Source organism: Schistocerca nitens, chromosome 4 (genome assembly GCF_023898315.1).
Source record: "Schistocerca nitens isolate TAMUIC-IGC-003100 chromosome 4, iqSchNite1.1, whole genome shotgun sequence".
NCBI classification, from domain to species: Eukaryota; Metazoa; Arthropoda; class Insecta; order Orthoptera; family Acrididae; genus Schistocerca; species Schistocerca nitens.
The window spans coordinates 895,460,387-895,476,513 of NC_064617.1; the positions used below are offsets into that span (position 1 = coordinate 895,460,387).

The 16,127-nt window shown below is 39.4% G+C and overlaps 1 protein-coding gene across 1 annotated transcript in view; it reads right to left on the minus strand.

Annotated features, from left to right (window-relative positions):
* Positions 1-2,029: 2,029 nt before the first annotated feature.
* Positions 2,030-16,127, minus strand: part of LOC126253438 (cytochrome b-c1 complex subunit 2, mitochondrial-like) — a 52,516-nt gene continuing 38,418 nt past the window's right edge. The window contains exons 7-8 of the mRNA XM_049954784.1: positions 9,728-9,949; positions 2,030-2,247 (exon numbers count right to left, since the gene is read on the minus strand). Of these exons, the coding sequence (XP_049810741.1) occupies positions 2,161-2,247; positions 9,728-9,949 (309 nt within the window). The 3' untranslated portion in view covers positions 2,030-2,160. The remainder of the gene's footprint in view (positions 2,248-9,727; positions 9,950-16,127) is intronic.

The window sequence follows — 16,127 nt, forward strand, 5'->3', positions numbered from 1 at the left end:
CAACTTCATCAGGTGCTCCTCAACCTATGGTTCTCACTACTGTAGCAAGAGGACATCACCACACTGATATAAGTCATCAATCCAGGAGCACAAAAAGTCAAACTAAAGAAAGGGAACATGTCTGTAAGACTTCACTTTCTCAAAGTCAATCACACTGAAACTGTTGAGTAGCCTGATTTGTTGAGATACACAATCTGTCACCAGCCCATCACAAACACCACCAGGCTAGTGTTACTTCTGAGCCCTAGCAAAATCACACTGAGGACTTCAATAACTTTTGACTGGTTCTTCTGATGCTGATGCCTCATACCGAGAACATCTACTCTAGTTAAAGCAGATCAGCCAACACCTCCAATTTTATCTCCTGTGACAGGGGATGATCTGGAGCAGAAGAGAGGCAGCCAGCAACTACCGGCAACCAAACTACATCAAACCGCAACATTAGGAGTGCTGATCACACACCATGTGTCGTCCTTAGTACTGGCCAAAGGCACTTTCTTGGCAAAGGGGAAGGGAGAGGGGAGGGGAGGGGGGGCAATAGCCTCATAGGCCATTGACACAAAAGCAGCATATTGTACACGCCAGCTGCCTTGGCTGATAATAGGTTGGTCGCAGCCAGCCATTATGGCCTTCAGTGTTTGCCTGTGCTAGCATTCTACAGTGTTCTCCTCGTTTCTTATGTGACAATTGCTTAGGCTGTGTTTGGTTACTAGTTAGGACTTTCCCTGCATCTGCTTCCACTGGACTTTTGTTTCGGCTTTCAATGTAACAGGTTTTCTTCTCATGACTTGCCTGCATTAGTTGAACCTGTTTCCAGGTTTATGATTTCATATTTTTTCAAATGTTTTTATCTATTGAGTTTTATGTGGATGTAAAGTTTAAGTAGTGTAAAAAATAGGGTGTTGAGTAACTCTGTCACAACTGGGTTTTCACAAAGTACTTTTGTTTTTATACCTGTTTACCATTCTATCACACAGCTGTTTCCACCACAAGTGTATTATACCTCTAGTACTTTTCCAAGTTTGCGAGTGTAAAAAGATGACACCTTTTCAATACTTTGCTCCTGCCCCGAAACAATGACAACCACATTCTTGCACACTTAAGTCTCCTCTTACCTATCAGAATTGCATAAAAAACTCCATATTTAGCAGTTGATCAGTACTTGTTACAACCATTTCACAGATGTTCTTATCATTGATGTTCAAAATTATTTTTTTCCACTAGACATTGGCAATCTGTGTGGCTTGTTTTGGAAAATAGTAATTACTATTTCATTACGTGGAATGACAAGTCGCAGGTAGTTCACACTTAACTGTTCAAAACCTAAGAAATTTTTTAGCACACATTCTCAAATCTATTAAGTATGTGTCAGATCACATTAGCAGGGATCAGATTTTCCAAAATACACTGTTCTCCTCATATCTTTGTGTATTTTGCAATATCTTTATGATATTCTTTCATTGCAGTTAGTCTCAGCCCCTCCCCAAACATATGAAGTTAAATTAGATAATTTAAAGCATAAGAAATGAAAAAAGCGAATTAATACATTAATTTATAAAACTTGGGATTGATATTTTATGCAAACAAATGAGAAATGTATTAAGATGTTTCAAAATGACAGAAGAGGGTACGTGGCAAGAAAGAAAAAAATAAGAGAGATGAAAGTGCAAAAATACATGGAGTGAGAGGAAGGCATAGGGCACAAAAATTCAACCAACGGAAGGGAAAATTTTCAAGATATGTATATCTTTCCTTTAAGATCTCAATTTCTTGAAGTCATACATATTGGTATTACTGAAATACACAATTTCTCACCAATCTTACATTTCTCACCAATCTTACATTCACTGTTCACATGGTTCTTCTAAGTGTTAAATGAAGCTTAAAATAGCTATTCTCAACATGCAGACGGAAATTACAATGTATTTTCTCATTAGTTTCATATTGTTGTGAAAATTTATCTACTACATTTGGTGAAAGTTGGAAATCGAAGGATCAGAAGGACAAAGACAAAGTTGATGGCACAGCATTCTTACATGCCACACGAACCTTTTTCAGTGAATAATTTACTTACATGGTGGAACTGGATGGGTGTACACATTTATCATATCTACATTTTCTGTACATAGAATTACACAGAGATATAAATTACACAGTAATTTACTTCAACTCATCAACATATGGAACACAATGCAGCTGACCAACAGCACCCATAGACAACTTGCCATTTGCAATTTTCTTCGCAACCTGGAAAGAAAAAAATGTTGTGTAATTGTAGGAATAGAATACGGCTAACTACTTACCAACTACTTTCCAGTTGAAGCATGGTCAGTGAGATATGTGATTAATAAACAGATTATTTTAGAACTAGAACATTGTGTGGCACTAAACAGTTTGCGTACGAGCAGTTTCACTCAACACCACAAATCACAGCACTATCAGATACATGCATGTGCCATGAAACTGTAATAACCCCATATACCTAACAATGTAAGTACAGTAAAACTGTACTTTCAAACTACAACAAATAAACAGAATAAAATTCTTGCAGGAATATAAAATAGAGAATAAAAAGTATACACAACAACTAACATAAAATAGAAGACAACAGTTCCTCTAGTACTTTCTTATGGCATTACCCTCTAAAATTTAAAGATAAAAAGTGATAAAGACAGATGGTTCAGAAGTAACGATACCATGCAGTACACAGAAAATGGAGGATTCAATCATATTATTCATCTGCAGAACTGGTTGCTTCAAAAACTTTGTGTTCTGAAACACAGTAAAATAACTATTCAAACAGCCAAGCAAATACCTGAAGGGAACATGTTGAAGCACAGTTTTTCCTTGATTTCTGAGTTTAAAGAGTGTCATATTCTATTGAATCAAGTAAAAGTCACTGTTACTATTTCATTTCTGTGCAGCTTTATCTTCAGTGTTTGTGGGAATGAGATGGGAGTCAACAATGTGAGAGACACTGCATAGTTAAACTGGACTTCTAGTTTCTGCATGGCAACTACAGTGATGTAATCGAAGAAATTACCCCGTGAGCATGCTCAATGCCAACGTTAAGTACTGTAGAATTGTGTGTAGAATCTGATAAATTAAACATCTCGGAGGCGTTCAAATTCTAGACACATTCATACTGAATATAACTAGAGGTGGGGAGGGGGGGGGGGTGAGAGAGGGAGAGAGAGGGGGAGAGAGAGAGAGAGAGAGAGAGAGAGAGAGAGAGAGAGAGAGAGAGAGAGTTGGCACTCGAGCACTGCTCAGTTACAGCCACACCACATGCTTTGACTGGCAATGCTGGAGGCAGTCCTCTTGTGTGTTAAATTTATGGTTCTGCCGCTTTCTTGAAAAATTTACTCAGAAACAAGGTACAGTGTTGATGTTCTATGTGTAACTCCAGGAGTGGTTCTATAATGTCACCCTTAATTACACTAACTAGAGATCTGCAATCATATGGGCACTGACACAAAACACACAACAAACTGATCAGCTACATCAGGAAATGCATGTAATAAGTGGAATCCTCAGAACGGTTCTCCAGGCTGCCATTTCATTCCAGGCTGTTAATCTGCATCTCCCTACCATTAACCTTCCCATATGAACATTACTATATTAGGTTGGTATTACACCATCATATTTCCTTGTCAAAGTTGATATGTCAAATATTTTCGTCAAAGAAAGTTGATAGTGCAATACAGAACTTTGTCAAATCTCACCTTTCGCCACAGAAATATGATCAAATCTAGGATCTCACTTTAGATTTGATCATGAAAGTCATTCGTCTTCTGTTCAGTGTGAAATGTCATCGCTTGGAGTGCTGGCATCGCTACAGCTATCTGATGCCTGTAGTGGGTTTGTAAACATGGCTGCAAAGTTTAGTTGATGTGATCCTTCGACTCTTTATAGTAACCCTGCCTCGACAGGGTGGAGGAGTGAGCAAGGGACACAATGTGTGCTATTAATCATGCGCTGGTGGGTTATGCTGCAGTTGACTTCAAAGCCACCACACAACTGCAGCCATCAACCTCTAAATTGGGAAACACCAACGCAGCTTTTCAGCGAGCCGGAACAGAGAATGACACATGTTAAAATAAAATAAAAAAATTCTTAGTTCTCCATTCTAGTTAGTCTATGTTTGAACTCTGGATGCCCCAAGTTAAAAAGTACTTCATCTCTTTCATACTTCTCATTAATTCTGAAGTAGTTCAAACACTAATTCTGTTCATTAAATTATTCAAAAATAAAAACTGTTCTCAATATCCACCTAGTGCACTAAACATTTATCTTCAGATATTCCTTCTTCAGTGCTTTATAAATCACTTCGCACATTTGTGAAATTATTTTGGTTAATGTGCACTGTGGTATTCAAGTTCGGCGTAGTAAATTAGAGTAGCTCTCTCCCATAGCAAGAAATCAGTGTTATAGTGAACCTGTCTTCTGCACACACAGCATTACTCAGGTGAGTATTTTGCTTTGTAATATTTTACTGAGAAACTACTGAAAAGCACATTCTTCCATTTGTGAGTAATTTATACAAGACTTGACGTCCCACACTTGCAGCACTTGTAGCACATCTTGATGACTGCATTTATTATCTTGACGTTCACCTAAGTAAGTTTCCTTTCTTTCCGCCATTGCTCTTTCACATGCATACACAATGCAATCGTGGTACATGCAACTGCGGCACATAATAACCAGTTATTGTTGTCCACCATCCTGAACTTTGACAAAAAATATGATGACAGTGTAATACCCCTTTTTAGTGTCACGTCAAATATCTTCGTCAATGAAATTTGATAAATATTTGATCATATTTCTTTGTCAAAGTTAGTGTAATACTGCCTTTACTATGGTACAAAAAATACACATTCCAGATGCCTGGCATACAACAATATGTACATTCTAAGAAGAATTTGTTCCACTGATGGGAACAAATGACATAGAAGAAGAAGAAATAATAATAACCATCATTATCATCATATGCATTACAACAAGAGAATGATTTTATGTATTTAACCAAAAAATACATAAGTTCTACTATTTACAGTATCTAAACATCGAATAGCCTACACAACACACGAATGTTGGGGAACCAGACAAATGGAGTGCCTCGTCTGATTCTTCATGTAGGCTCTTCATACTGCCAGGGAAATGTCTGTTAGAACACTCATTTACAGTGTGGCTCATTTTCTGAATATCACCACAGTTAAACATAGTGAATGTTGTATTTGCATATAACTTCTCCAGTCCATCATTTACCAAGTTGTACTCACACCTCCCTAGGATGACGTAAGCCTGGAACTGTAACAGTTGTCAATAAATTCATGGTTCTGTGTTCTCACTGTTTGTCACTCATTCCATTCAGTGGCCAAGCTGAACCCAGCAGTAAGTATTTGGAATCATTCACACGCTGGTCTTCTGTATTTGAGGTGTTTCTCAGGAATCGACAGTAAATCTTCAAGAAAAGGCATTGATTCATTTTTAGAAACTTACTGACAAAGATTTCAATCAAAGTGAGCTGGACAGATGTTCGATAGTACCGATGGCCAGCACATGATAATACTGATGGCCAGCACATAAATATTGATCTGATTGTGCCCCTAATGGTCTCATAGCTGCATTCAAGTGAATGTCAACTTTCTTCATGCGTGATGTGAAGCAAATTGGTGCGCAATAGTTTGTTGTGAAGTACATCAACACAGCAGATGCTCTGCGGAGGGGATGGGAAGGGGGAGGGGGCGAGGGGGAACTAGAAGCTACTCATAAGTGGTGGGATAGACAAAATATCAGGCAAAATGGACCTCACTTCAGGTCATGTTTTTAGGAAGTCATAATCCTGTTGAAGTAGTTGATTAATACAAGGTGGTTATAATTAAACTTTCACCACCTGAGCCAGTGTAGATAGAAAACTATTTACCTTATGGGTACCCAACTTCAGAGGAATGATGTTCTGACTGCGTGCAGCAGGATTTGAATTGTTGGTAGTGTTAGTTACATTACCTGCTGTTAGGTGCTGGTACTGGAAGGCAACTTACTGTTGAAACGCAAGAATCAGTGTGCATTACAGCTGCAGACAGTCAACATGGGTCTGGATAACATGAGCAGGGCTTTACTCGTAAAGTTGTTTTTATCACAACAACAGCAATAGTGCTCCTGCTCTTCAAGAGCAACGCCACATTAAAGGAAAAAGAAGAGACTCCCTTTCCTCACCAGGATTGAGTAACATGATTTGGAAATTCAAATTAGCTGGAGATTTTGGAACTGCTCCTGCGAGAAGCCAATAGTCAATTGCGCCATAAACTGTTGCAGTTATTGTTTCCATAGCTGAGAATGCTGGACGCAATGTGCTATCTTTGAGCAGAGAAAGAGCTGTCACAACAGCTGAACATTACATTATCCACCATTCAAAACTTGCTGCGAACAATCTAGTACAGTTCCAGGCTGTCATGGATGCAGACAGCCATCACACTGAGCAACATTTGTGGCCTGGAATGTACACATGGTACGCAATTAGCACACGTTAACCTTTCATGTGGAAATTAAAATACATTTCTTTCAATGGTTTATTCACTATTTCTCATCCACTTGTCCTTACAAATGTTTCCACCAAATTTACCTGTCCTACAATCCCTCTCAAGTAGTGAAAGTTTAGTTATAACCACGCTGTACATTCAAGACCACGACAGTACTGAGTCAAAACTCGACAATAGACTACTACTCTCCATACTACTAAACAGGAGAATTTTCCTCTTTCATAAACAACATACATTCTTTTTCTTAAAAAAAAAAAAATGACTGATCACAGAGGAGTTACTTATGCAAATTCGTCACAAATTAGTATTCACACAGGGATCAACATAAATTGCAAAATTGTAAACTTTGGCAGCCTATGTATGAATGTGTGATGCTGCAGCACAATTTCACCATGCAGATGGCAAGGCTAGTCAACAGTGGGCATGTTAATACCAGAGCATAAAGCCTTTGGGAATTTCATTCTGTGTACTCAGTTGTATAGTAACTATGCCTCACAGGCAGGCACGTGAATAATATATGCAAATATCAGCATTTGAGAGAGGACATGAAGTGGGGCTCCATGAAGCTGGTTGCAGTAATTAGTGAATCATTTAACATTTGAATTGGAGCAATGCCACTATTTGACTATGTTGGCAGGAATGTGTGAACCATAGCCAAACAGAGCATCAACAAGGTGATAGCCGGCCTAGAGATAGATGACAGAACATGAGAACCAAGCAATCTTCAGAGAGGCACTCAGAGCCCTGAATTATTCATCACCACCACCCCGACATGCAACTGGTTTTTCAGCGATCACACTTTAATAGGCGGCTCACAGAAAGGGGTCTAACCTCACTGCGCCCCTTTTGCAAATTACCACTGATTGTACACCAACAAGCCCATTTTGCACAGGTGTCTGGTGCATTTGGCATAGAATCTCACTGACTGGAGAATTGTCTTCAGTGATGAGTCCCGCTGGTAACTGAGCCCCGCTGACCAGCAAATATGTATCTGGAGACACTATGGACAGTGATGAGATACCAACCTGTCTGTCACTGCCTTATGGCCCGACAATCAGGAGTGATTGTCAGAGGCTCCATTTCATTTCATAGCAGGACCCCTTTGGTTGTCATCTGCAAAACCCCTACATCACAGCAGTATTCGATGACCTCATTTTGTTGACATGGCAAGCTATCCTGGCCTTACATTTCAGCAACATAATGCACCGCCCACACATGAGAGTTTCTACTGTTTGTCTTCATGCTTGCCAAACCCTACCTTCGTCAGCAAGGTTGCCAGATCTCTCAAAAATTCAACTGAGAATGTTTGGGGCATTATGACCAGTGGCCTCCAGCCAGCTCAGGATTTTGATGAACCAGCATGTCAATTGGGCAGAATTTGGCACAATATCCCTCAGAAGGGCATCCAACAACTCTTGTCAAACAATGTCAAGCTGAATAATTGCTTGCATTAGGGTCAGAGGTGGACCAACACATTACTGACTTGCTCAATTTGAGAAGCTTTTTCTCTTGAAAAAATCATCCAGTTTTTCTAAAGCTGTACTCATTTGTTTGCCTGTGCATTACATCACATTGACCAAATTCTGTCCCATTCAGGTAAGTTCTTCATGGTGTATTGCTTTTATCTCACAGTGTATATTAAAAAAACTTCAACACACAGTAAACAACTTCAAACAATACACTGTCTACTTGACAAGTGTACCTCAAATACATTTGCAACAATCAGAGTCACATTTCACAGCAGATCCTACTAATTTCGTTTGTTCTGCGACATTCTTATGCACTGTCACCGCAGTCTTCTTCCATGGAGGCTGGCCCAACTCCGAGGCAAGGGTCCACAGCTTTGATGGACCATTAAGAACAGCAAGTGTGGCCAAACACAAGTTGCCACCACATCATTCTGACTAGTAGCAATTCTGTTTCCATTGCCTTTCAGTTGACATGCACATATGTGGAAACCTCACACTCAACAGACATGTTCCACCTTCCGATCTAAGTTAAATAAATTTTCTTCATTTGTTGGTCCTAAGTACATTGCGCAACATATAACTTTAACAAAGTGATTGTTATACTACATTGTCAAAATTTGAGTACTGCTGTTAGTAGATTTAATGTGAGCACAAGTGTGTGGCTGACCCTTAGCAAGGATGAGTTCAACATCAAGGAAAGTGGCATGAGATATGCACCATGTGAAATTTTATTATGACAATGCATTTAGAGATTCCAAAAATTTCAACAGGACCGTCTCACTTTGAGTCCACATGGAAAAGATATCATCACTGTATCTAAACCAAATCAGGAGCTGAAAGCTTATAGATCCCATGAAAGCCTCATGCCAGCAATCCATGAAGAGGTTCACACAGGAAGGAGCCATCCTGGTATCCATGCCACCCGATCTGTTTGTTTGTCTGACCCTCAAAGGTCTACTATTTATAACAAACTTAGCTTTCTGCTCTTACTATTTCATGATGTCTTTTCTGGAATCTCTGTGTTGCTTGTTATCATATCTTCCACATTTAAGTTCTCAGGTTTTCAAATCACGTCCAGTGCACACATTAACAGTCAGCCTTTCCTTCTCAGCCCGTCCAGTACATCTTCCCTGACCTGTGGTCCACAATTCTTCCCATTTCCTAAACCTCATCAGTCCTCTTCCTTCATGTCTCTCTCCCTTTCCCTTCAACCCTTCTGCCAGAAGGAGCTTGGGCATTTCCAGATGTTGTGTATGTTTTCCCCTGCCGCTAATTTGTGAGTAGATTTTTTTATCAATCCATATTATATTTTCGAACACACTCTCTTTGTTGATTTATTGAAATGTTAGACACACAAATGGTTTTATATGCTAGCTGAAGCTGGTAAAAACTGGGAATCAGTCAATGAAATACAACTATCAATTCAGTAGTAATGAAATGTGTTATATTTGCAACTTGACTGTCGGTAAAAACTGTATCACAAGTTGGAGCATGAAGACAGGAAATGCTATGGGGGAAAGGGAAGGGGGGGGGGGCAGGGGGTGGGGGGTGCTGGGTGAAATGCAACTTTCAGATCAAATGCTGAAAATGTTTTAGTGAAATCAACATGTCTTTTCCTTACATCTACTAACAAATCTCAGGACTGATCTCAAAATTGTGCGATGGCAGATAGTACACTGCAGAAGAGTTTTCTTTCTTATCAACTAGCCTACTTACAGCTGTAACATCGGAAGGCGAGATGCTGTCTATGGTGGCAGCCAGCTGCTGGCCAGTGTGCACATCCCCCCTGAGTAGAGCCTGATAGCCAATGCTCTCCAGCAAGTTATCTCCGCTCTCTTCACTCATCAGGACAGCAGCTTTCAACTGCTTCTTCGCACGGTTCACGTCATCTGCAGAAACGTTTCCTCCTCGGAGTGTCTGCACAGCTGCTTTTACAACCTGATCAGAAGAAAGATTTTGCAGAAAAATTGGAAAATCTTGATCTTAGATCAATTACTGTAACATAGTAAAACCATTAATAAAGCCAGCCAAAGTGGCCGAGCGGTTCTAGGCGCTACAGTCTGGAACCGCGTGACTGCTACGGTCGCAGGTTCGAATCCTGCCTCAGGCATGGATGTGTGTGATGTCCTTAGGTTAGTTAGGTTTAAGTAGTTCTAAGTACTAGGGGACTAATGAGCTCAGATGTTGAGTCCCATAGTGCTCAGAGCCATTTGAACCATTAATAAAGTCACGCCAAACTCTAAAAATATAACTAGTAACATTAACAAAGAAGAAATATAGCAAAACTTGTTCACTCAACTACTTAATGTGTAAAGGAGCTGCATAATTTATCTGCAACTCATTCTGACATTTCAGTGATATTTCATTTATCTTACTTTGTTTGAATTCCACTGGACCTCTTTGACAGTGGCACGATAGTTTATGACATTCTAGAAGTTTTTAAGATGAAAAGAACCATAAAAATAAAATTTTGAAATACAAAATTTTAGAACCTAAGTAACTACAAAATCATTATGATAATGATTAATTAAAATAAGTTTTTCCATGAGATGCATTTACTCAATTGGTAAGGTATCAACAGTGCTAAATGAACTGTGCCTTTTAACCTTTTGATGACGGAAGCATTACACACCAATTATCAATAAAGCAAAACAGCATAACACATTATACAACAGTGGCTGTGAAAGACAGGCAACTAAATCAAACATGATGATGATGATTATTATTATTATTATTTCTTTCTTTTCTCAGACGTTATGTCTGGTCAAAAATGGAAAGTGACGCGGACCTTGATCAAGCGTGACTTCCTTTTAACTGTACGGTATATGTTATATTGCATTTAGGAACTTTCGGGTAATTGAACATGTATCAATAATTACGGATTTCTGTAGTTGTATATATAAGTTTGGATGTAGCTGTATTGCACTGATGTACTGGTGGATATTGTATGGAACGACTCCTGTAGTTGATAGTATAATTGGTATAATGTCAACTTTATCCTGATGCCACATGTCCTTGACTTCCTCAGCCAGTTGGATGTATTTTTCAATTTTTTTCTCCTGTTTTCTTTTGTATATTTGTTGTATTGGGTATGGATATTTCGATTAGTTGTGTTAATTTCTTCCTTTTATTGATGAGTATGATGTCAGGTTTGTTATGTGGTGTTGTTTTATCTGTTATAATGGTTCTGTTCCAGTATAATTTGTATTAATCATTCTCCAGTACATTTTGTGGTGCATACTTGTATGTGGGAACGTGTTGTTTTATAAGTTTATGTTGTAAGGCAAGCTGTTGATGTATTATTTTTGCTACTTTGTCATGTCTTCTGGGGTATTCTGTATTTGCTAGTATTGTACACCCGCTTGTGATGTGATCTACTGTTTCTATTTGTTGTTTGCAAAGTCTGCATTTATCTGTTGTGGTATTGGGATCTTTAATAATATGCTTGCTGTAATATCTGGTGTTTATTGTTTGATCCTGTATTGCAATCATGAATCCTTCCGCCTCACTGTATATACTGCCTTTTCTTAGCCATGTGTTGGATGCGTCTTGATCGATGTGTGGCTGTGTTAGATGATACGGGTGCTTGCCATGTAGTGTTTTCTTTTTCCAATTTACTTTCTTCGTATTTGTTGATGTTATGTGATCTAAAGGGTTGTAGAAGTGGTTATGAAATTGCAGTGGTGTAGCCGATGTATTTATATGAGTGATTGCTTTGTGTATTTTGCTAGTTTCTGCTCGTTCTAGAAAGAATTTTCTTAAATTGTCTACCTGTCCATAATGTAGGTTTTTTATGTCGATAAATCATCTTCCTCCTTCCTTTCTGCTTAATGTGAATCGTTCAGTTGCTGAATGTATGTGATGTATTCTATATTTGTGGCATTGTGATCGTGTAAGTGTATTGAGTGCTTCTAGGTCTGTGTTACTCCATTTCACTACTCCAAATGAGTAGGTCAATATTGGTATAGCATGAGTATTTATAGCTTTTGTCTTGTTTCTTGCTGTAAATTCTGTTTTCAGTATTTTTGTTAGTCTTTGTCTATATTTTTCTTTTAGTTCTTCTTTAATATTTGTATTATCTATTCCTATTTTTTGTCTGTATCCTAGATATTTATAGGCATCTGTTTTTTCCATTGCTTCTATGCAGTCGCTGTGGTTATCCAATATGTAATCTTCTTGTTTAGTGTGTTTTCCCCATTGCTGAATACGTCTGTTATCTTTAGTAATTGGTTGAGTTGTTGATTTGTTGCTGCCAGTAGTTTTAGATCATCCATGTATAGCAAATGTGTGATTTTGTGTGGGTATGTTCCAGTAATATTGTATCCATAATTTGTATCATTTAGCATGTTGGATAGTGGGTTCAGAGCAAGGCAGAACCAGAAAGGACTTAATGAGTCTCCTTGGTATAGTCCACGCTTAATCTGTATTGGCTGTGATGTGATGATATTTGAATTTATTTGGATATTAAGTGTGGTTTTCCAATTTTTCATTACTATGTTTAGGAACTGTATCAATTTAGGATCTACTTTGTATATTTCCAATATTTGTAGTAACCATGAGTGGGGTACACTATCAAAAGCTTTTTGGTAATCAATGTATTCGTAGTGTAGCGACCTTTGTTTAGTTTTAGCTTGATATGTCACCTCTGCATCTATTATCAGTTGCTCTTTACATCCTCGTGCTCCTTTGCAACAGCGTTTTTGTTCTTCATTTATAATTTTGTTCTGTGTTGTATGTGTCATTAATTTCTGTGTAATGACTGATATTAATATTTTGTATATTGTTGGTAGGCATGTTATGGGGCGATATTTAGCTGGGTTTGCTGTGTCTGCTTGATCTTTAGGTTTCAGATAAGTTATTCCATGTGTAAGTGTATCAGGGAATGTGTATGGGTCTGCAATGTAACTGTTAAATAATTTATGAATATAATAGAGGGAAACATTCAACGTGGGAAAAATATATCTAAAAACAAAGATGATGTGACTTATCAAACGAAAGTGCTGGCAGGTCGATAGACACACAAACAAACACAAACATACACACAAAATTCAAGCTTTCGCAACCAACGGTTGCTTCGTCAGGAAAGAGGGAAGGAGAGGGAAAGATGAAAGGATGTGGGTTTTAAGGGAGAGGGTAAGGAGTCATTCCTTTCCGCTCCCGGGATTGGAGCCAACAAAATGATAAATGCTCAATTTCTAACTTGGTCAAGTATAATAAGAAATACTTGTCAACAGACAGTAAGGTCCAACATTACAGAAGTGTGACTCTCCCAGAAGCCACTTATGCTTGCAAAGTCCAGTCCCAATTCACAAATTAAAGAACTGATCAATTCCTCAAAACTGAACAACCCTCAGAGCTTGCATAAATCAAAAAATACCACGTTGAAGGCACCTGGAAAAGCCCCCCTCCCCAGAGAAACTATTGAGATATTGTGTCAACTACCCTCACAACGAAGAAGATTATAACTCTTATTTCCCCCAAAACTGGATCAATTTAAACCAAATTTGGTACACACAACACTTACTGCCTGGAAAGAAGTACTGTGGGGTAAGTTAACATCTAGCTCTCATAGGAGTGTGGGTGGTAAAGGGCTGGTAGCGCCTGACATCTACGCTACCCTGCACAACTGGCATGCTGTGTGGATAGTATTGGAAGGTGTTTCAGGGCTTATTATGTGCAGATGGGCACAGCTGAGCAGAAAGAGAGGGAAGCAGAAGGGAGGAGATGGACAGTAAGAGTGGGGGGGGGGGGGGAGGAGAATGAGATGGATAGTGTAAGGTGAGGAGAGATGGAGGAAGGGCAGATGCAGAGGCAGGGGGGGGGGGGAGGGAGAGAAAGAAAAAGAGAGAGAGAGAAGGAGGAGGAGGGCGGGGGGGGGGGGGGGGGGGGGGCAGGAGGTGATGGACAGAGAGAGAGTGGGAGGAGGATATGGAAAACAGAAGGTATGGAGGAGACATGGTCGGATGCCTATGGAACTTCTTACATGTACACATTGGCAAGTGTGTAAATGTTAGAGAGTTTCAATTTTCTGTAACAAGTAAAAGGGTCACAGAGACATCTAGCGTTGTTCCAGCCCCAATAGAGTATGGAAGGGGTGTGTTCAGTGTCAGATTTTGAGTGATCACTGAAGGACATGGAGCTGTCATGTACTCTTGAGAGGCAGCATTATCAGCATCTGACAGCATTATCAGCCTCTGTCAGAGTTTAAAATGGGTCTCATGGTGCATTGCCACTTGGCCAGGTTGTCAAATTCTGCAGTACCTGGATCTATGAGGCTGTGTTCCAATGTTCAAATGCATGGGAATATGGAGGCAGGTACACTCATCAAGGTCTGACTGACCACATCCGAGCTCTGCGACTGCCATATGAGACAAGTAATGGACTACCCACATTATTCTGCATCAACCCGCACCACTAGTCAGAGACTAGCAGCAACCAGACTAAGGAATTACCAACACATAGTTATGCTGCTTTTAACCTCATAAAAGAAACAACAGCATTTCGAGTAGTGCTGTGATTGGGAAGCATGGACTGCTGATGAATGGTGTTACATTGTGTTTTGCATGTGTGCATTATGATGGATGAACGTCATCGGCAAGTATGAGGTGAGCAGAAGAAAGGTCCCATTCCTACATTATTTTGGACAGGCGCAGTGGTGTTACAACAGGGAGCATGGTGTGGGGAACAATTGGCTACAATTTCAGATCGCAGCTGATACTGATTCAGAGAACTCTCATGGCACAACAGTGCATCACATACATCCTCATGGGTTACCCCTCATGTGACCGTATTGTGGTGGCATTCTTCAACAGGACAATGGGAGATACAATACTGCGTGAAGAGTTTGACAGAGCACTGAAAGACCTACGTCGAAACAAGGCCCCGGGAGTAGACAACATTCCATTAGAACTACTGACGGCCTTGGGAGAGCCAGTCCTGACAAAATTCTACCATCTGGTGAGCAAGATGTATGAGACAGGCGAAATACCCTCAGACTTCAAGAAGAATATATTAATTCCAATCCCAAAGAAAGCAGGTGTTGACAAATGCGAAAATCACCGAACTATCAGTTTAATAAGTCACAGCTGCAAAATACTAACGCGAATTCTTTACAGACGAATGGAAAAACTGTTAGAAACCGACGTCGGAGAAGATCAGTTTGGATTCCGTAGAAATGTTGGAACACGTGAGGCAATTCTGACCTTACGACTTATCTTAGAAGAAAGATTAAGGAAAGGCAAACCTACGTTTCTAGCATTTGTAGACTTAGAGAAAGCTTTTGAGAATGTTGACTGGAATACTCTCTTTCAAATTCTAAAGGTGGCAGGGGTAAAATACAGGGAGCAAAAGGCTATTTAAAATTTGTACAGAAACCAGATGGCAGTTATTAGAGTCGAGGGGTATGAAAGGGAAGCAGTGGTTGGGAAGGGAGTGAGACAGGGTTGTAGCCTCTCCCCGATGTTATTCAATCTGTATACTGAGCAAGCAGTAAAGGAAACAAAAGAAAAATTCAGAGTAGGTATTAAAATCCATGGAGAAGAAATAAAAACTTTGAGGTTCGGAAGAGCAGTTGAACGGAATGGACAGTGTCTTGAAAGGAGGATATAAGATGAACATCAACAAAAGCAAAACGAGGATAATGGAATGTGGTCGAATTAAGTCGGGTGATGCTGAGGGAATTAGATTAGGAAATGAGACACTTAAAGGAGTTTTGCTATTTGGGGAGCAAAATAACTGATGATGGTCGAAGTAGAGAGGATATAAAATGTAGACTGGCAATGGCAAGGAAATCGTTTCTGAAGAAGAGAAATTTGTTAACATCGAGTATAGATTTAAGTGTCAGGAAGTCGTTTCTGATAGTATTTGTATAGAGTGTAGCCATGTATGGAAGTGAAACATGGACGATAAATAGTTTGGACAAGAAGAGAATAGAAGCTTTCGAAATGTGGTGCTACAGAAGAATGCTGAAGATTAGATGGGTAGATCATGTAACTAATGATGAAGTATTGAATAGAATTGGGGAGAAGAGGAGTATGTGGCACAACTTGACAAAAAGATAGGACCGGTTAGTAGGACATGTTCTGAGGCATCAAGGGATCACCAATTTAGCATTGGA